At 41.4% G+C, this 22,418-nt stretch overlaps 1 protein-coding gene across 5 annotated transcripts in view; it reads right to left on the bottom strand.

Moving 5' to 3' along the window:
• Window positions 1-18,253, bottom strand: part of LOC109322317 (ATP-binding cassette sub-family G member 2-like) — a 44,197-nt gene extending 25,944 nt beyond the window's left edge. For 2 of the 5 annotated variants that reach the window (XM_019553379.1, XM_019553382.1), the window contains exons 1-9: window positions 18,206-18,252; window positions 14,666-14,895; window positions 12,631-12,690; window positions 11,881-11,995; window positions 9,869-10,021; window positions 7,354-7,511; window positions 6,186-6,337; window positions 3,802-3,918; window positions 2,082-2,329 (exon numbers count right to left, since the gene is read on the bottom strand). In XM_019553379.1, the coding sequence (XP_019408924.1) occupies window positions 2,082-2,329; window positions 3,802-3,918; window positions 6,186-6,337; window positions 7,354-7,511; window positions 9,869-10,021; window positions 11,881-11,995; window positions 12,631-12,690; window positions 14,666-14,877 (1,215 nt within the window). In that variant the 5' untranslated portion in view covers window positions 14,878-14,895; window positions 18,206-18,252. Of the gene's footprint in view, window positions 1-2,081; window positions 2,330-3,801; window positions 3,919-6,185; window positions 6,338-7,353; window positions 7,512-9,868; window positions 10,022-11,880; window positions 11,996-12,630; window positions 12,691-14,665; window positions 14,896-18,205 lie in introns of those variants that run through there. The other 3 variants (XM_019553381.1, XM_019553380.1, XM_019553383.1) reach the window with 3 other exon arrangements.
• Window positions 18,254-22,418: the final 4,165 nt, after the last annotated feature.

Below are 22,418 nucleotides of genomic sequence, written 5' to 3'. Positions count from 1 at the left end.
CTCAGCTTTTCCCTGGGCTCCTTTCCTGCTCCTTCCCAGCACAGAGGAAAGTGGCCCTTCCCCCCACCCCAGCTGGCGCTCTCTGCTGCAGCCACTCGCAGCCCACGCGGGGCTGTCCTGAGCAGGCACAGGCAGTGCCAGGTGGGGTTTAAGTGGCTGCAGTGCGAGGCGCCGTGCATGGGGCCGGTTTTCCCACCCCGTGCTCAGCACCAGCTTGTAGCTCAGCCCAGCTGCTAGCCTGGGCCCCATGCCAGCTCCAGACTTGCCCATTGGGGCTGTGCATAGCAACAGCAGCTGTGGCCACCCTGCTTGCTGCACCAGGCAGTGTTTGCCCCTGCCGCCTCTGGGCTGCTCAGCAAGCTCTGAACAGGCAGTGGCAACAAACGCTGCCTGGCAGAGCAAGCAGATGGGCTGCAGCTGCTGCCGCCGCGTGCGGCCCTAATGAGCGAGCCCAGAGCCAGCACAGGGCCCAGGCTAGCAGCGGGGTGGGTTACAAGCTGGTGCTAAGCGCAGGGAAAAGCAGCCCCTCACCCACCCCGTGGCCGGCACCCCATGCTGTAGCTGCTTGCAGCCTGCATGGGGCTGCCTGTGCCTGTTCAGGACAACCCCATGTGGGCTGAAAGTGGTTGCAGCAGGGAGTGCTGGCCATGGGGTGGGCGAGGGGCTGATCTTCCCCACGTTCAGCACCAGCTTGTTCCCTGCCAGTGAGCAGCAGGTCAGGGCTGTGCACTACCCCGTGCCTGTACTCTGGGGCCAAGGGGCACTGGGAGTGAGTAGGTGCGGGAGCCAGCGGGAGCACAAAGCCTGCACCAGTGTCCCAGGGCCACTGCTGGCAGGGCCCAGAGCCAGGTGGCAGGAGTGCAGGGTCCCAGCTGGCAGGAGCTCTGTGGAGCCAAGCCAGCTCCCCCCTCTCCTTGGTGGTGCAGCCCAGCCCAGCTCCACAGACCCCTGCAAGTCTGTGCCCTTCTTTGGGCCCCGCATCCCACTTCCTATCTGCCTCTCCTCTCTCCCCTTTATAACATGGTGCATGAAACTGCAATCAGAACAAAAAGGGAAGAATCCCTGTAGTCTCCTTGTTATGGAGCCTATGATTTTGTTGATCATAAAAAGGGAAGAAGAAGGGGAAGTGAAGAAAGGCTTCAAGTACCCTCCTCTTCTCACAGCACACCTGTTTATGGGAGTAGCTGGATCTGGCTGAAGTAACAGTAAAACATATCACTGGATGCCATCATTGGATGTCCTAAATCTATCAATTTAATGTAGTGTATACATTGTACCATTTGCTGCTCCAGAACTACATGTGCCACGTAAAGATTAGATAAAAAGAAAAATGTATAATTTTCATTCTAAACCTATAATGCGATGGACAAATGTAAATAAACCTGATGTTTTATTATCGCTATCTTTAATTACTTGTCATATCTACACTACGATAAATCTAGAGAGGTATCACAAACGCAGAGTAATAATTTAAGGTCCAGACTATGACACCCTCACTACTTTAACATGAGTATTCCCATTTAAATCAATGGGACTAATTGCAAAGATTAAGATAAAAACCACATTTATAAATGTAGGATGTGCTAACCTAAAGAATCAATCTTATTTTCACTAAGGCTACTGGGAATTTTGCCTGTGTACACACTATAGGTTTTCATCTAATTTGTTTCTGAGATCACAATTTTTAAAATAAATCTATTATCATACATATAGCATTCTGACCTTATTGCATAGTGAAATTATGTAGTTATGTTGGATTCTGTAGGAGAAAATATTTTTCTATCCCAGGTACTGGTAATTAGCATGAGTGACAAGAGCAGTTTTAAAAAGCATAAATGAGTTATGGGGTTCTTTGTAAATATGACCTATGTAAGGACGTCTACATTTAAAAGTGTCTATTCAAAGGCTAAGCAGTTGGATTTTATTTTACTGTCTAATTTTTAGAAACAAGCATTTCATACTTCAACTCAAATAATGTAAATGTAACTCAAGTAAAGCTCAACTCAAGTAAAGTAAATACTTAAGTAAAATGACAATATATATTTATGAATATTCTCATTCTAATGATTCACGACAGTTACCTGGGCTGTGGAGTTTTGTGGATTTCCTATCAAGTTTTTAAATGTACGTCTGGACACCCACTTGAGCTGGTGAAAGAAGGAAGTGCTGTATGTGATTTTTTTAAAATCTGAACTGATCATTTTATGCTCCAAAGGCAGTTTCTCTAATTCAGCTTTTGTTTCTTTGTAGTAAGAGGAACTGGAATACAGATCTGCTAATGCCCTTGCAATAGTGTCATCACCACTGACCTCTTCATAGTTCTCTTCAGCTTCAAAAGAAAAATGTAGTTGCAGTAGTTAGCTAAGGATATAAAAGGTTTGTGGCAGTTTGTGTACTTGGAAGGGTCTCCTCCCCTATTGTCTCAATAATGCTACACATCATCTCCTAAATGTTACTTAACAAACAAAAAAATAGAAATGACATTAAATTACTGTCCTGAATCCAAAAATAGTGAACTTCAGGACAATACAGATCAGAATTCAAACCTCAAACCTTGTATCTATGTCTACACTGGGCTCAAGGAACACCTCAAGTTTGGAAAAGTTCCAGCATAGATCCAAATTCAAAATCAGATCAGATCAGATCTACATCTACAAACATCAAACAAGGTTGAAAATGTAAAATGAAGCAAGCAAGATGAAATGAGTTTCTTGATAGTGTAACAAGACAATGTATGGTAGAACATGCACATGTCATGAACCAGAATCTATGTCATTATATCTGTTGAAACTAGGCTTTTGGGAATGTTGAGAATTGTGCTCAGGGGTTTATCATTTTTCTCTTTCACTTCTCTAAGACTCTGTCCACAAAAGGAATCATCAATATCATAATTCAGTCCAGGTGCAGTTCCATCAGGTAGTGCAATGTTGGAAGTGCAGCCAGGAGTCAGTATTCTTAACACCATGATATAAAGCTCTTCTCAAAGTAATGTTAGATGACTGTGGTAAAACACCTAAGCCTTGTTAACACAACAGCTTCTCTGATTGCTGTCACCAATGGAGTTGCACTGATAAGGAATCAAAAGTTCAATTTTTACTAATATAGATGTGGCCTCTCTGTTAAATGTCTAATGCAGTGATTCTCAACCAGGGTGCTACACAATGTTAGAATGTTAGCACTGTTAGGCATGCAAATATGAGTCACAAGATAAACTCAGAGATTGCCAACAAAAATTCATACTACAGTATTAAAAACATTCTGACCTACTGTGATCTTTTGAGTTGTTTACAACAGAAGTAGTGCTTAATTCTTGTTTGTAGTAAAAAAGTAGAGTAAAAACTAAGAGTTATCGTTTTCTCTTTATGCTTCCATAAGGAGTTTGCATTTTTTACCCCGCTCTTAACTGTATCCACAAGTAACTTTGAATGCAAGATAGGAAACAGTGCTTACGAAATCTGAAGTATAATTATTTTAACAATGATTGTCTCAGCTCTTAATGTGTTGTAACTTCTCACTTATTTGCACATTCTGGAACCATTTCAAAATTGCTAAAATCCATATTTTCAATTATCTGGGTGGTAAAAAATATATTTTTCAACATGTTGCTGCGTTTTTGGTTGTAGCCATCTTAGTCCAAGGCCATATAGGCAGGCAAGGTTCTTTGTGTAGATGTGATATCACAACTCAAGTTAGTCTAATAAAAGATATCACATCTACACAAAGAACCTTGCTTGCCTATTTTTCAAGACATTTTTCACAAATGCAAAATTCCCCTTTTCCCCATAAGGAAAATAATCATACCTGACCAACTGGGCATATTGGTAAAGTCTGCTCTCCTCACTGTTACAGCAGTTGAGTCTCCATTAATAATATCCAGGATAAAATCAGCAGGATTGTTGTATGGCTCACACTCATAACCTACAAACAAATAATATCAAGTCCACAGAAAGTCATTCAGTAGATCATAAAAATGTGTTGTATAGACAAGGAGCAAAATTAGGAAAATGACCTTGAAAGGAAAACAGTTAGATATCTCCTCAATATTTAAACCTGTTATCTAATAAGGTGAGCACAAATGAAGCCAAAAGTTAAGTGGGCCAGAACTTTACACTTCAGAATCAGATCTACATTTCATGAATGCTTGGCTCCAGAATTCTGGTTCATTCGGTTGTAGACATATAGGAATCAGTCACAACATTCAAATCTGAATTTGGATACTATGATCCCTATGCTTTTAAAATTCTGTCCAAAGCAGGGGCTTGAATGAGATACTGAGTTGTCTGAAACACTTTTCAGCCAAAACAGAGTAATGAAACAGAAGCATGTGAGGGACTTAGTCACTGTTTATTTACCAGGTGTTGACTTCATTAACAAAAGGGGTGGCCATAATTTATGAATGAAGTTCAATACCTGAGAATACTGCTGAATCCCTGACCCTCCAAATCCTCAGGAAGAACTAGTAACCTGAAGTGCCTTTGGCCATCTGTATTTTGTTCAATGTTTGGGATCATTTCTATTTTGTGAACCTTACAACAATTCTCTATGCCTTTTTTACTTCCATATTGGATTATTACAGGGGGGTTCCCATAAGGCTACCTGTAAAGTCTGTTTAAGGTATAGACAGATGTAAGAATTATACTGATTACTGAATTATATTGGTATGTGCCATTACAATGCAACTGTTACAAATTAATCTTCCTGTAACAAAACAAATGTATTGTCAATTTAAATATTTTATCAAGATTAAAATTACAGCCATTCAGCTCATTTGTATTGCAGATGTGACAGTTACCTCATAACAGCTGAGGCATGCTTCTGGGCAGCACCTCCCCGCCCCTTCTTTTAAACTGATAAAAAGTTAGGCCTGCCTATGGTGTAGAAACTAAAATGGGTTCTGAATGCAGCCTCCCACTACCTATTAGCGTAGATGCTCAGGGGCAGATCCAGAGGGGGTGCAGTAGGACAGCTGTACCCTTTCCCTTTCCTTTTGGACTAGACCGTACCACAGGAGCCTCCTAGGATTTTTTAAAGTAACTCAAGCAGATGAAAATCCTCTCTCCCTTCCCCGCTCAAAGGCATGTCCCCTCCCTGCCCCTTCCCCCAACCTCATTGTTCAGAGGCAGGAAAACACTAGAGCCATTCTTGCCCGCCGCACAGAGGCTTGGCTCAGCTGGGGATGGGGACTGTGGCAGCACACCTGCTCTGGGACTGGGCAGGGTAGAGAGAACTACTCTCCAGCCACCCTGTTGTCACTGCCTCTTCCTCAGCTGAGCCCAGCCTACACTAAACCTGGGTGGCTCTGGAGCTTCCCCACCCTGCAAATGGTGGAGAAATCCACAGCAGCAGACAGGGGCCAGGAGGAAGAAAAAGAGGGGAGAAAGCATGCCTCTGAGCAGGAAGGGGAAGGGGGATTTTCACCCATGTTAGGAACTGAGTGGAGGAGACTGGGAGCAGGGGGTGCAACCACCACTGCAGTATGGGTTATTGCTCCTGCACCCTCCTTTGGGAAATCCTAGATCCACCCCTGTAGGTGGTAGGGAAAGTCTGAACAGAATTGCCATTTCTTGGTGCAATTCAAGGTATGAATATTAATCTGTCAAGATTCATACCTACAAGATCGTGCCTAGTGCATTTTTGTCTATTTCATTTTTAACAGCTAATGTGCTCTTGCTGAAAAGTCCTTATCATATGCAAAAATATGGGATATGGAAGCATGTTTTTCCTTGTGCAGAGAACCAATGACTATGGAACCTGCCTATCCAATTGATTTGGCACAACCTACAGGGAAAAATGTATGTATAATTTTAAACATGTTCACACCATGGCTACAATATCTGAATCGGAAAGTATGGGTAGGAAATATTTATTTAAATATTTAAAAGTGTTATTTCTTAATAGTGTTCCATATGATAGACCCTTTTGGTGCAAACTCTATGGGAAAATAATTAGCTATTACGGCACATGACCACTCTGTTCTTGGAATATACATTTTATACTACAGTCTACAATTTCAAGAATCATTGCCTACGTAAACTATGTATCCTTTTCATTTCTTTAATAACCAAATGATTTTAAAAAAATAAGTTTTGTTTCCTTATTTATGCGGAACATAATGTGCTGGAAGTCTTAAGCATGATTCTTCTCAGTGCCCAACATTGTGACTAAAGCTACCTATGAAAGCTTACCAATAGATTTGAAATACTGCATAGCTGTCTGAGCAGGGCCATGATATAACAGCCTTCCTGAAGCTAGTAATGTCAAGGTGTCAAACAATTTGAATATGGAATACCGGGGCTGATGGATGGAAAAGACTATTGTTTTCCCTCGTCTTGCCATCCTAAATGCAACAGAAGAAATAGAAGAAACATATTAAACCCTTCTAGTTTTTCTTTTCACCTTTACATTTATTTCTGCTATCAATGGCCAATAGTAATCATACCCATGACTATGAAGAGGTACAAGTACATTGGGGTAAACCACTGAGGTCCAGTCCCAATTTTTACTTAATTCCTATGTGAGGAAATAGACTTCAGCAGAAAATTGCTTAAGTGAAAATAGAATAAAACAAGGAGTAAACATCTTAGAATTTGGCTCAATGCCTATGTTATTTTCTTATAATGAATCATTCTCAGGATGTACAATTAAAGTTGCATTATCCTGCTATTGATTTGAGACCTGAAAGGAGGTAAAAATTTAGACAATTTCCAAGAAGAAATAACAAAAGGCAGCACTTGGCTTCAATTTATATTAATATAAAATAGATCTAACATCACAGGGTAAAAAAATATATTTTTTTTAAAAACTTTGATGGAGCAAAAATGTAATTAAAAGGGGTAAATTCTAAGCCCTTGCTAGGCATGACAAAAAGAAATATGGGCATGATCAGATTTTGTTCAGACTGTAATTTCCCAAGCCTACAGGACAAAGTAATCCTTGTTATTACTGAAGTGTAGCCTGAGATAACTTACAGTGACTTTCCTTCATGAGGTACAGCATGTCCTCCAAATCAAAAACATGTGCAGGGCAGATAACAGAGGGTGTAATGTTCATATTACATTTTTTTCCCTTAGGCAGAACCTTCAAAATGATTTTCTTGTTTGCCCAGAAAACCCTGTCAATTGTGCATTGAAAGCTGTGGGACAGAAGATAGAGCCTGATCCCCTAAAAGCAGATTTAGAAGGAAAGTGCACAAACCTGCAGTTGCCTTTTCTTTAAATAGGGATAAACCAAGGATAAACCAAGGAGACTGTTAAAGGCTGTGTACATGTAATTTAATGTTATAATTGCAAGTGAGGAGTATATATATCTCTATCCAAAAGGATGCTTCATTCCTAGTGATTCTATTACAGTCACCTTTTCAAGAGCAACAAGACAGCATTGGCAGTGCTGGCATCCAGTCCTGTTGTTGGCTCATCTAAGAACAAGACTGCAGGGTCAGTAATAAGTTCCATGCCAATATTGGTCCTTTTTCTTTCTCCCCCTGAGACGCCACGAATTATACTGGTGCCAACCTAGTGCAAATAGAGTATCATGTCCTAAGAATAAGGTTTCTTTGTAAATAATTTTGTTAAATATGTCAAAATGCAGAAAAATATTAGTACTTCAGGTGTTAGATCAGATATTAAAATGTAAATGAAACATAAAACATTTACATGGTTTATCTTAAAACCCATCAAAATAATATTTAGCACACTCCAGCAGACTCAATTAATCAAATCTACTTGAACATGCTGTAATTACAGGGCGTCGGAGCAGACGTCCTGCACATCTACAGGCATCCTAAGAGACTGACTGGTTGAAAAAGGAATAAGCTTTCCTAGGCAACAACATACTTCATCAGATGCTAAAGAAGGAATGAAGGAAACAGTTGCTGTGGATATGCCATGTTTAGGGTTTGGTAAAGTGAATCTTTTATGGAAAAGTCAAGGGCAAAAGAATCAAATTTAAAAAGCAACATGAATCACATGAATGGAAGGAAGAGAGTCCAGAGCATAAAAAGCTGTGGACACACAAGAAGTGCAAAAATGACAGGCATGACTAGGATCATACCAAGTAGGGCTTAAAGGTACCTCATGAGATCATCTAGTCCAGGTCCCTGCTCAAGGCACAATTATCCTTCATTAAACCATCCAGGCCAACCTGCTCTTGAAAATTTCCATGGATGATAATTCCACATCTTCTCTAGGTAGCCTGTTCCAAAGCTTTATCACCCTCATAATCAGACACTTCACCAACTTTCCAGCCTAACTTTTCTCTACTGTAGTTCGGGTCTATTGCTCCTAGTCCTGTCCCCTACAAGCCACAGTCTATTTCCGTCATCTCTATAATCATCCTTCAGGTATTTGAAGACTGTTGTCAGCTGGACACAGTACTCCTGATGAGGCCTCATCAGTGCTGAACAGAGTGGAAGAATCACTTCTCTTGATTTTTAAGTGATGCTCTTGTTAATACAAGCCAGTATGCTGCTGGCTTTTTTTACAATAAGAGCACACTATTGACTCATATTTAGCTTATGGTCCACTGTAACTCCCAGGTCCTTCTCTGTAGCACTAAGTTTAGCCAGACGATCCCCAATCTGTATTTGTGCATGCAATTATTCCATCCCAAGTGCAGGATTTGCACTTGCCCTTGTTTCATCTGGTTGAATGCAGACCATTTTTCCAGTCAATCCAAGTCATTCTGGATCTTCCTTCAAAGTACCTTCAACACAACTTTGTGTCATCTGTAAACTTGCTAAATCTGCATTCAGTCCCATCATCCAAATCATTAATGAAGATATTAAACAATACCTGACCCAGGACAAACCATACTTGACCCTAGCGAACCCCACTTTGATACCTCTTCCCAACTAGACAGTGAACTATTGATGACTACTCTTTGAGCATGATAATTCAACTAGTCATGTATCCAGTTTACCATACTTCTGTCTAGTCTGTATTTCCTCAGCTTGTTAATGAGAATATTATGGGAGACGGTATCAAAACACTTCCTAAAGTCAAGGTGTATCATAACCACTGCTCTCCCCCCATCCACAGAGCCTGTCACCTTCTGGCAGAAGTAAGGTTGGTCAGGGGCTAATAAGTGATGCAGGAAAGGATCAGGTGATGGTCAGATGGGAAACTCAGGAGAGAGTTCAGAAAGTAGTGCTAGTAAAGACCAAGTTAAATGAAGGACCCTTTTAGTGAGTGGGAAAACCAAACCACACTATAAGGCAAATTAAGGTGAAGGTGAGCAAATATCCAGCTTTACAAGTGTATAGATGGTACAATAATTGGTAGGATCTGGGGGAGCAGAGTCAGAAAGTAGTTCAGTCCTGATAAGTGATTATGAAAAAATGCACCTTCTTACAGGACAGATCTGCTCTTTGTATATGCAGAGGCATTTATATTTATGTTCAAGACAAAAATGTTTGTATTAAATTTTACTTCTTTATGAAATTATTAAATCATTTTTTCACAGAATTTTTTACTAAATTCCAATTGTTGAGCCAATCAGTAAAGTTTCTGAATCCCCCATTCACACAATGGGATTACAAAAATATTGCTAAGGCATAATTCACAGCCAGAACCTTTATAATTGGTGACGATGTGCAAAAAAAAAGGAAAGAACCCAGCTTCCTTTTTGGAATCCATAATTGTCTATATGATTTGTAAACTGTAATTTACATAAATTGTAAATTAACACATGTAACGTGAAAATTATTGCAAAATATTACGTATGTAAACCCACAATTAATTTTTTTCAGAAGTCAAACTTAGTAGGGGAAACACTTTAAAGTTGCCTCAACTGTCAGAAATTTCTGATTTGAAATTACATTTTAAATTCTTAGTTTGGTAATAGTAAATGCCTTGACTTGTTATGTCATTACCTTGGAATCTGCCACTTTGGACAAACCCAGTTCCAGGATGATCTGGTTAACTCGTTCTTTTTTTTTCTGTTCAGGCACAGAAGTCGGTAAACGAAGTGCTGCTGAGAACTCAAAATTTTCTCTCACTGTCAGGGTCCCCATTACCACATCATTCTTAGGAGATACAAAAATGTTAGCTAGTTTTGGTTTCAAGCTCCATTTTTCCCTTTTTGACATCAAGATCATGCACTGCAAAGTTATAGTATTATAGTGGATGGCAGTGGCATTATGGTCTGTGGGGATTTCCCAGGACAGGGAAGCTCAAACCTAGGTAATCCAGGCCATATTTAGTGGGCAGAACTCCAAGACCAGGAAACTGCATCCCATGGATGCACAGAGTTTCACATAGCAAGGAATCCAAGGCCATATTTGTCATGGATCTCCCTCAGAATTGAAAAATTTGACCCCCCCACAGTGGATGGGAATCCATTGCATCAAGGAATCCAAACTAATAGGATTCTCCAGGACTTCACTGAGAACCATTTCCCATTAGATATGGGGCTTCCCTGTGCCCTTTGTAGCTTGCTTTCCTTACATGATGATGGGAAAAGTGCTACTAGAATGTCCATCATTCCTCCTCATGTGGACAGGAGAATAAGAAAGGCATTAAGCACTGTTCTTCTGTTTGCCCTCTATCAATGGTGTATATGAACAAAATAATATCATGGCAAAAGATAAAAATCTGTTAGGATCAGTTTCTGATCTCTAGACCAAGTAAGTGCATGGACTTTAACAGGATTACTTTGATTTGCATCCTTATTTCTAGGATCAGAATTTGGGCTTTACTGGCCAGAAAACATTTTCTACCAACTAGGACAATATTTGATTTTAAAACAGATTACAACAGGATCCTAAACTATCACTGTATGATGTCTGGCAAAGCATGAAGGAGTTTCTGTATTTTAAGTCTTTGAGGTTCAATAATTTATATTTTTTTTAAATAAGAGAATGCAGATCACTTTACAAACTTCCAGAGCTAGTATGGCTAATTAAAAAGCTGATCACTCTTTTTCCACCACAGTCCACCACAACATTTAATGAGCACAATGCCAGCTATAATTCCAATACTGGCCTCATTCTGAACAGGCTCTATTTAGATTACCTCCCCTCTAACCATAGTTGGGTTTTTTAATTATTTCCATAATATCGTATTTAGAGCCAAAATGAATCAACTGAAGAGTGTAACTTGAAGATGAAAGAGCAAAGCAGGAAACAGTAGAAAGTGAGTAACAGACAAAATGAAAAACACTTCTCTATAACCTAGGTTAATTTGTGAGTGCCTAGAGGGCACAACTGACCCTTAGTTCTGATTGAGACTGTAAGGCAAACTGAAAAGGTAAAAATAATACCTGTATAAAAAGAAAAAAATGAAAAAAATCAATAACCGTATATCATTTTCTTGCAAGATTTTACCAATCATCATATATATCCAAAAATAATTAGAAACAAAACAACTGAGACAGAAAAGAGGAAATAGTTTTAACATTGTTTTATGATCTTAGATATGCATACATATAAGTTCAAATTCAGGTCAAATCCAGATGGGAAATGTAAGAAGATGCCCAAAGCAATATACAAGATCAGTGGTTTTTAACCTTTTTTTATTTGTGGACCCCTAAAAAATTTTGAATGGAGGAGCAGACCCCTTTGAATGGTAAGTGTGGGTATTCACATAGTTTTGACTGATCATTATCAGCTTTCATGGACCTGTCATAGTCTGCAGATCCCCAAGGGTCCACAGACCACACAGGCTGAAAACCACTGTATTAGTGAGTGGACAAGACCATGCTGCATCTGTGGGATGAGGTGCTTGTTTACAATAGGAGACAAAAAAAAAGGAGCAATTCCACAAAATGTTGAAACCAGATGATGAGGGCCTTATGTCACTACCACAATACTGTAAATCTCATCACTGGCTGTTTAATCCAGAATTTGTCTCCAAAGTAGAAGACTGAAACATCAGGCTTATTTACCTGTATCACATATCCAGAAATACATTTAAAGTTGCGAGGCCGGGAAGCTCCATTTATCAAAATGTCTCCAGACAGCCCATGAGAATCTTTCCTTGCAGCTAATATATCTAATAGCCTAGAAAGAAGAAAAATCAGTCTCCCAAAAAGGGTTCTGAGGAGTAAGTCTTTCAAAGGCAGGGTAGGTAAAAGGTAAATTTGCCATACCAAACTAATTAGCATCATCTGGTGCATATTTTTATGCAGTTTCTGTGCTGAAAATATCACCCCAGATTCTCTCTTGTACTAACCTCCCCAAACCTCAAGCAAAAGACAACTTCTAAATCCCTAACTTTTTATCCCAGGTTTATAAATCTCAGATTTTTCATGAACCATTTGCAATCACTCTAGTATATTTGAACAGCTGAAGTCCTACCCTACGTATATTATCTAGAAAAGGTCCCAAAGCTTAGTTATGCATTATAAATGTGACACGTGTCACATTATAAATGTGATACATGCACTCCTAGCTATGTAGCTGAACATCAAAAAATCTGTTATAAGCATGGAAATTTGAATAGCTTTTGAGGTGAACAGTAATAGAATTTGGACATGCAAAGGCTATTGGATAGAAGCTATTTTTTACATGTGGCCTCTATTGATCTGTTTATCAATCGTAATAGTGTGCAGACATGTTTTCTGATTGTCATGATTTCTCTATATGAGGAAGTATGCATAAGATAAAAGAAATCCTATTGTTGCCACAACACTTACGAAGACTTGCCACTGCCAGTAGGTCCCAATATTGCATTAAGCCCAGGTCTCATAATCCCACTGTAAAACAAAATCAGCATTTCCCAAATTAATTTTATTTTCATTTTGTGTGAAAATGAATTGCTTTAAAGGCCATTCAATTTTATTGTATTATTAAAACAAAATCATTGAGAAACTATTAAATATCCCTTACTGATGTATGTAACATAAACAAATACATGCCGATTTCAGAAGTGGATTTGTTTTTTATTCTGTTTTGTTTTTTACCTTAGTAAAAGGTTAGTATTTTTTCATGCTGTTGCTACAATTAATGCTTTTATCTTATAAATAGAGTAAAATAAAAATAAAAGTTATACCTAGTTGTACACTAAGCACACAGCAACAGTTGGTTAACCCTTTTTTTCGACTGGACCCTGGACCACCCAGCCCTATTCTAAAGCAGAGACTTCTTAGAATAATTGTTTGGGCCTGGTAGATAGGATTATGAACACCTGATTCCTATAAGGGCTGAAGAAGCTCAGTCTGAGGAGTTTTATGTGGCTGGAGAAGAGCTGCCAGTAGGCAAACTCTGGAAAGTTACCTGGCTCAAAAGGAAGATACCTCTTGCATTTATGTAAAATTCTTTTATTTAGGTATTTTCTACCATTCAGTAAATGGTTTCCCAAAAATCAGGCCTCAATACATTATGGGAATGAGACTGACAAGATGGGGGAATAGATGCCCAGCCACTCTTTTAATGCTACTGGCATTCAAAGAAACTGCTACTCAGCTCCTGCCTAAAGCTTGATCTTTACTAGTGATTCCCAAACTTTGATCTGTGGGTTGCACACACTCCTTTCAGTCAGAAGTTTGATAAAAAAGTGTGTGCTGGTCTGTGAGAAGCATCAATAGTAAACGATGATTGAATGGTCAAAATAACTTGGGAAGTGTTGGACTCAACTACAAAATTTTGTAGGCATAGCTTTGTCAACCAGGTGTGTGGGGTGGGGGAGAGGAGGAGTGGGGGAATCCTGCCTGACATGGCTATGCTTGCAAAACTGATGGTGTAGATATACCTATACTGATGGTCCATTTATTTTCCTAGTAGCATAGCTAAACCATCTTCATGAATGACTCTGGCTATGTAGCCACCAGAAGATTTTACTGTGCTATACTGGCAGAAGGTTGATTGTGCAAATAAACCTTAAAGTCTCTTACGTGCTTCTGCTATTAGGAAAACGTAGACCCTGTAAATCTTAAAAGCTCTAAGCTGCTTAATACCTAGCTCTGGAGGGATTCACAAATTAAGTGGTGGGCTGCCTGTGGAGCCTGATCTCATAGATGTGTGCTCAGAGTATGTCTAACTTACAAAATACATGTACTCTTCTGAGAGGTGGAATACCCACATTCAAATTTGTCCTCTATATAATTTGGAATGGGAACTGTGAATGAAGGTCTCACCTCCCAGAACAGCTGGGCAATTGCATAAAAGGAAGTAAGCGCTTTCATGCTCAGTGTTTTGTGAACAAAGAGTGACCTGACTTAAGCGCCTATTCCAGAGGAAGATTCATAACTGTGTATTTGGAGTCAAGTACCTCACTCTCTTGGTCCCATCTTTCTCTTCAACATTTCCTATTGGCTACCTAGGCTCCTGTTTCTTTATGTGCCAGCCTAACTTCTTATGCATATAAAAGGAAGCCTGGACACCTAACTTGGAGCTGGAAAAGTCACTGGATGACAGAATATCTGTCCACTGTTGCAATACCTAAGTCTTCACTATGGACGTTCAGACCTTCCTGCACTGGAGAAGGCATCAGCAGCGTGTACACACTCCTTAATAAAAACTGGAAGACAAATTTAATTGACGGGTGCAACAACAAGAAGGGTATCTATGCAGTATTAAATAACTTTTTAAAACTAAATCTGAAAGTATGAATTTCAAAATTGTATTGCTGTGCAGTTATTTCAGCTGTCATTCATCTGTTTGCTGAATGAGGTTTGTTAACCTCCTTGGAAAGAAAAGTTAAGTTAATATGTTTGATACTAAAATACATACTTGATGTCTTTCAAGATTTCTCTTTCAACAGTTTTCTGCCAACATAAAAGCCCAGTTTTCATTTTTACTTTGTAGCAGATGTTGTGAAAGGTCACAGTGGCTTGTGCAGGAAACTTCAGTGCCTCTATAGAGGCGTGATCATGTCCCCTTGAACAGCCTCTGACATTTGGTTCTAGCATCTGCTTGCGGCTATGGGACTTGCTCTCTGTCATTGTACAGGGAGATTATTGCTGCATATAACAAAGACACATTGCTATAAAATTTACCAAAACCCTATCCATAACAAAACATCAATAGAAAAAGGGCTAAAATATCTTACATTTTAATATTTTATTATGGGATGAAACTACACTTACAGTAAAAATCATGGCACTCTCTTAGCTTACTCTGAAAAATCCCAGCTACCCAATATCAGGACGATTTAAGTTAAACATACGAAATTTGACTGTCATTATTTTACAGCTGCCATTGAAATACTTCCTGACAAACTGCAAGTTTCCTTTTTTTACAAAACTCAGCACCAGCATACTACTTGACACCTTTTTCCTCAAAGAATGATTCCGGTTCTGAAACTACCCTAAAACAAGGGTGGCCAACCTGTGGCATGGGCAACCTTTGTGTGTGGGATGTGACGGATCAGGGAGGAGTCAGGTGGCACAGCAGCAGATATGTCCAGGAGACAGAACAGGAGATCTAGTAGGGAGTACTAGGCAGGAAGCAGAAAACTGAGCAGGAGATCGGGCAAGGTAGCAGCATAAGGAGACGGACAGGTGCCTGGGGTGGCTGCTGCACACAGGAGCAGCAGTTACTTCTGGTTGCTACTTCTGCTGTGATTGCAATCACACAACTAGAGTAGATGCCAGTTTTTCACACAGCGTCCAGGGCGGTTGCCCCTGTCACCCTATCCTACTTGCACTACAGGGGTAAGGAGCACAGAGTAGGGAGGAGAAACCTAAGCAAGATGGGCAGAGGAAGGGGACTGGAGTGGCACTCCAGGAGGGTGTGGCACTAATTTGTGGCATGTTTGCCAAAAAGATTGGCCCCTGTTAAGCCAAAGCATTGATACAAACATCAAACAAAGTTATGTTTCAGGAAAAAGACAACACCAGATTTTCAAACATCTTCAAATCAAAGATACTTTCTATGTTATATATTTCTCTCTCTCTCTCTCTCCTTGGGCTCTCCAAACTCTTATTTATATTATATTCAAGTAGCAGAGAATGAGAGAGAGTAAAACTGATGGCTCGGAGGGTAATACTAATTAGGAAACATTAAGCTTATATTAGTGATTCTCAATCAGGGTACCATTGCAACCTGGGATGCCTTCACATCCTTTTACAGCTGCTGCAAGGTGCCACACAACATTTGCCACAAAACATCATTTGGTGTGAAACATGATTCACAAGATAAACTCAAGAGATTTGAAACAGATATCCACAGTGTCCAAAACATTCTGACCTGCTGAGCACATCTACATGTTTATTAATGCAACTTAGATACTGCACATTTAGTTTAGTACTTCCTTAAGAAAGTACTAACTAAACACATGGTACCTAGAGTTACTGCTCAGTAGTGTCAGTACACAGTTAGTGATATTTATTGCACATTAGCCTAATAACACTGTGCAGTAGGCGATTAGTATGGTTTTCACCACAGTAGCATCATGGAATTATTAGGCTAATGCATAGTAAGCATCTTGTGTAGATGCACCCACTGCAGTGTTTCTGAAGTCTTTTGAGCAGAAGAATTGCTCTATCTTTTGTCTGTAGTCCAAAAATGGATGAAAACTAAGAGCTGGCACTTTCTAAGGAGTGCCTTGAGACTATCAAGAGGTGCTTTGAGTCTGAAAAGGTTGAGAGCCACTGGCTTATAAATGAATTCAGAGACCTCAAAGAAAGAAATCAGATAAGGCTTTGGGGGGTGTTTTTATTTTATTTAAATAATTGTAACTTTGCAGTTGATTATATGCTTTACTTGCCATTTTTTTTTTTTTTTTTTTTTGCAAATTATCTATCTTCACTTGAAATGGGAACTAAATATTTCTAAAAGGGCAACTTGCTGTAAGGTCTGTGAATTTTTCTCACATCAAAACTATTATTTTTGTAACTTCTTGATGAATCAGGGCGCAAAGATAACTTGTCCTTTTGACCATCAAGTATACTGTCAATTTAAGATGAGAATTATATCTTTTGGGAACATTACAGGTGGAAGAAAACTTACATCTTTTCAACTGGTAACTGCTAGTCTCCTATTGTTGGCCCAGTTCTATAATGGGTTTTCTCAAGCAGTTGGCATTTCTCTCAGTAATAACTTAGCATGCCTCAGATAAAGCCTTGAAATGAAACAAAAGTTTCCACTTTTTCAAGCCAGTCACATAATTCTGCTTCATCATTACCCCCTCACTGGAGTATGACAGGTCACTAACTGAAGTTTTCACCTAACATGAAACCACTCCTCCATGTTATATGAATCTGCGATATCAAGTGACTGATACCATTATCACAAAATGCCCAAAATGGTATAGTTTTGGTTCAGCTGAAGACAGTCACCCACCCTTTTCATATATCTCCTCCCTTACAGAAATTGGAGGATGGGGAAAGGGGCTCTCCCATAGATAAATTCAAAAATCTTGGTCCAGGGGTGTTCATGTGCCTCCTGTGCCCATCAGCCCCATGTAGTGCATTCTGCCTGGTGTACCCTGCTTGATTTCTCCCTCCCCTCCCCCCTTGGTACACTTGTTTTGAACCTGCGCCCCTCACACTTCTCCCTTTTTCTATTCGTCCCACTAATTCAGTGGGCAAACATCTCATGGCCCCCTTTCTTAACAGCAGGGGATAACTGCTGCTGTCTGGGCATAAGTCCCACACTACTGATAGGTATCCAGGTTGTAGCCATATTGGTCTAGAAGCAAAAGGAATCCAAACTTGTGGCAGTGGTAGCATCTTTTATTATGGTCTAATAAAAGATAGCACCTCCACCACAGGTTTTGATTCCGTATTACTGATATGCATTAAATAGGCCTTGTGGTGCGCTGTAGCAGCATCACCACGGACTGCTTTGCCATAAGCCAAAGGGGCGACAAATCCTTCACATTTCACCAAGGCAGTGCCTACGCCTAACCATTGCTGGGCACTAGCCCCTGAAGCTTTGTAGCATTAAAGCCCTTCCTTTACAGGGCACCATCCTAGCACTTTCACCACAGGATTTGCTGCCCCTGAAACCTTTTATGAAGTGTAACAAGAAGCCAGATCTCACATGGAGCACGTTGAACCCCCCGGTACTGCCCGCCTGCAACAGCGCTTTGGCTACTGTTGCACTGGCAGCCAGCGTGAGCACAGGGTACTCCCCTGGGCCCGCAGGCAGGCGGTCCATGTGTGTGATCAGAGGCCCCTGCTTCACCCGCCTGGCGCGCCAGTCCGCGCGGCACCCAGCTGCCTCAGGCACTAAGCAAGAGGCAGCGGGCGAGGATGGGGCTGGAGTGCGCGAGGGGAGGCGCCACTGCGGAGAGGGTCTGCCTGACGCCCCGCCCCCTGCACTCACCTCGCGCCTTCACGGCTGGAGGAGGAGGCGGCGGCGGCGGAAAGAGAACGTGAGATGCGCCTGCGCGGGGGTCGGGAACTGGTTGGAGAGAGGGGAAAACGCCGCACACTCGAGGCTGGAGCGTGAGCAGGTGGGGCGTGGGATTGTTGCTTCCCCGTTGTTTGCCCCTCCCACAAGATCTGCAGTGATTGGTTCGCAGCCCAGCTGGACAGTTTTCCCAGCCAATCCGCGCGCCCGTATGGCAGGGGCGGGGCGGTGAGGCGAAAGTAACTGGTTCAGGGAAGGGGTAGTGCGTGGGGGCTTATGGCAGCATGTGGCTGTTCAGCAGTTCACCTTGCGGGTTTAGGGTCGCGTGTGTCTGTGTCCAATATGTGTTGCAGGCGCTAGCGGTTGGTACAATGGAAACTTCACCGAGGAGAGATTTATCTCCGCGTTTTATGAGCAGAGGGGGCACAGCGAAGAGCCGGCCTGGCCCCAGGCACCTCTCCCTGCAGAGTGAGCCCGGGGAATCCTTGTACCCCACTTTGATTCCTGCCTGCTTCCACCTCGCGTGGTCACAAAGCTCCACTTGCACAGCAATGTGGGTTGCTTTTCACCCATGCCAATGGAGTTTAATTTGCTTCTGCTTGCACCCAAATTGCCTAGCACAGACCTGGGTCCTTAGCCTATTAGGCCCCTGCAAGAGGCTACATGTAGTAATGTCATTAGCATGCTACTAACTGGTTAACCACAATTAATTTAGAGCAGCTACATGCACAAAGTATTTACCCCAGGTAAGAAATGACCAGCTACCAAAAGAAAAAGCAACAACAACAAAAATCTGAAAGTAATTTTTCTGAAGTGATACACGTGGGGAGGAACAACTGGCACCACACCTACAGGTTGGGGAACTCCATTCTTGTCAGTACAGAGGCAGAAATGGATCTTGGAGTTGTCATTGACTCCAAGTTGAACATGGGCTGGCAGTGTGGGGATGCAGTCAGGAAGGCCAACCATACCCTGTCATGCATCCACAGATGCATTTCGAGCAGGTCCAAGGAGGTGATCCTCCCCATCTATGCAGCAGTGGTCAGGCCACAGTTGGAGTACTGCATCCAGTTCTGGGCACTGCACTTCAAGAGGGATGTGGACAACATGGAGAGTGTTCAGAGGAGGGCCACTCGCATTATCAGGGGGCAGCAGGGCAGGCCTTATGAGGAGAGGCTATGGGACCTGAATCTGTTCAGCCTCCACAAGAGAAGGCTGAGGGGGGATCTAGTGGCCTGTTACAAACTAGTCAGAGGGGACCAGCAGGCACTGGGGAAGTCCCTGTTCCCCCAAGCACTACCAGGAGTGACCAGGAATAACGGTCACAAGCTGGGTAGGTTTAGGTTAGATATCAGGAGGCGCTACTTCACGGTCAGGGCAGCTAGGATCTGGAACCAACTTCCAAGAGAAGTGGTGCTGGCTCCTACCCTGGGGGTCTTTAAGAGGAGGCTAGATGAACACCTCGCTGGCGTCGTTTGACCCCAGTACTCTTTCCTGCCATGGCAGGGGGTTGGACTAGATGAGTTACTCAGGTCCCTTCCGACCCTAGAAACTATGAAACTATTTGTTTCCGACTATTTGAGTTGGTCTCAGGTTAACCCAAATAACCTTGTCTGTAATCTGCAAGTAAAACACTTAATGAACTACAAAGTTGCAATTAGTTCAAATGAATTTAAAAGCCTTATTTAATGTTTTCTTTCTTCGAGGTCTCTAAATTTACTTATATAAGCCAGTGGTTCTCAACCTTTTCAGACTCTAAGCACCCCTCAGATAGTCTCAGCTACTAAAAGAACTGACCAGCTGCAAAGTTAGTGCTTGGAAATGTGTAACAACTCTATACTGGTTTTGATCAACTTTAACTTGAACACGTGGCAGGGCCCTTAGTGAAGCTAGTTTCTTTTTAACTGGAGGAGACTATATATTGTTGCATATGTGGTGATGCACCTGTCTGCATCCCCTTTTCAAAATTCTAGGTAGGCCCATGCTGCGGTTACTCCTCTGGCATCTAAGCCAATAACAGTGGATGCCAGGGAGGGTATTGAATAAGGAATAGAGCACTGCAGAGTAGTGGTTCACAACCTGTGGGCCATGGCCCATGTGACAGCCTTCATTTCTGCCAGGTAACAGATACAACACATTTTTTAAATGTTTACACAGGAAGTAAGTTGTGCATAGGTGCAGCCCATGTAACACATTGAAAGCTGCAAGTGTGGCCCACTGCAGCGAATAGGTTGAGGACCACTGCTCTAGAGATCCCGACTTCAATGCTCTCCCACTAAAGTGGCTGGTTTCACACAATGGGACCTGACCACTGTTAGGAGTCCAAGCACGGTTCACAAGATAAAGCTAGAGATTTCAAACAGGAATCCAGGGTATCAAAAACATTCTGGCCTGCTGTGGTCTTCCTAAGTTTTTTGTAATGGAAGAATTGCGCTAGTATTTTTCTGTAATCAAAAGTGAGAGAAAACTAAGAGATGGCATTTTCCAAGGGGTACCCTGAGTCTAAGTTGAGAACAACTGCTCTAAAGTATCCATTCCTGCCACTGTTGGAGGCAGGCTCCTGGGCTACATGGACTTTTGCTTTGACCCAATATGACAGTTATGTTCTTTAGGAGTCTAAATTGCTTTGGAAAATGAGAATTAGGCAACCATGGAGCTTTGGAAAAGTTTACTTCTAAAGGTCAGCTATCTTGAATTGCTCAATGTAGAGCCACTGGTGTTGCTACCCAATTTTTTATAAGTTCTAACAAAGTGCTGCTAAGTCTTGAACTTCCTGGTTATACAGGGAATAACTATGCAGTAACAACCTGATAAAATACACTGAGCACATCTACACAAGATATTTACTGTGGAGCTGCCTTATTAGCTCTTCAGTAAAGTCTCAATGTCTGTACCTGTGGCCCTACTAGAAAACTAACTCCGCCACAGGTTAGTAGTTGTAAATACACATACTCCTGCAGTGGAGTTCTTTAGTCTGCAGCAACACTTGTGTAGACACTTGACAGGGCTGGCTGGGCATGAGGGTGCTGCCTGCTGGCTGGCCTCACGCTAGATCACCGTCATGCCCCAGCCAGCCCCTCCCCAGCACACTGAGTCGGATTCGAGTAGCCTCGGTCTGGCAGGCAGATTCCCCCAGGCCCTTAACTAGCTGGGGCTGCTCTGACCTGGCTCAATGTGCTGTGGTCTGAGACGCATGTTCAAACATAGTATCCAGGAGCAATAAACTGTCACGATATGTGCCAGAGTTTATTGCTCTGCTCTAATAGCACGTGTGGATGCACCCACTTACTCTCTCAGTAAAACTGTTTTATTAATGCTTTGAGAACAATATTAAAGTAATTACATCCAAAATGATGAAATAGGAAAACATAACACCAAAAAAAAAACCACAGCAAGGTTAAAGTTTCTTTATTTGTAATGTTGTACAAAACCATAGTTATCTGTTTAAGAATCTTACTTTAAGGCAATACAACAGAATATCCTGTTTAGATTCCAATTTAACCTGCTTGTTATATACTAAATGATTTTAGGAGGTCTCAGTAAATATCAGTGTTATATAAAAGTTTATTTTTAATATACAGGAACATGTCAGTTGAAAATACTGTACAGTTAGGATTACACAGGATCATAAGAAAGTGAGGCTGGAAGGAACCTCATGAGGTCATCTAGTCCAGCCCCCTGAACATTTGAATGTAGGCTCTAGAAAAGCTGGTTATTATTTAAAGTGTAATATAGAACCATTAAATCCAAATCGAATCGGGAGGCCCATAAAAACCTCTGAATCGATTCAGAGCATCCAAATTGATTTGGAAAAGTTTTGGAAGGCAATCTTGCAAGGAAACAAACTGAGAAGCTGGTCTGTCAGTGTAACTACAGGTGTTTCCTCAGCCTGACGAAGGGTTTTTAAAACCAAAAGCTTGCTAAGATGTATTTCTCCAGCTATTCAGTTGGTCTAATATTAGACTGACCCAAAGCACCTTGTCTGCCTATGCCCTTAGACCAACAACCTACACCCCTTAACACATACACGTTTTGCTTTCAGAAACTTGAGGTGCACTTTCCCAGAAACCCCTGCACCTATCTCCTTGAAACTTAGCAGTCCTTATGCTCTCAGAAGGGGGTACCATCCCTGCTGCTTTCATCCACATCTGCCAAAAAATGAGAAAGTTATATGTATTCAGTTATT

The sequence above is a fragment of the Crocodylus porosus genome, unplaced genomic scaffold (assembly GCF_001723895.1).
Source record: "Crocodylus porosus isolate Cpor-Errol unplaced genomic scaffold, CroPor_comp1, whole genome shotgun sequence".
Lineage (NCBI taxonomy): Eukaryota > Metazoa > Chordata > Crocodylia > Crocodylidae > Crocodylus > Crocodylus porosus.
The sequence above is the reverse complement of the archived record's forward strand: the minus strand, read 5'-3'. Positions and strand labels throughout refer to the sequence as shown.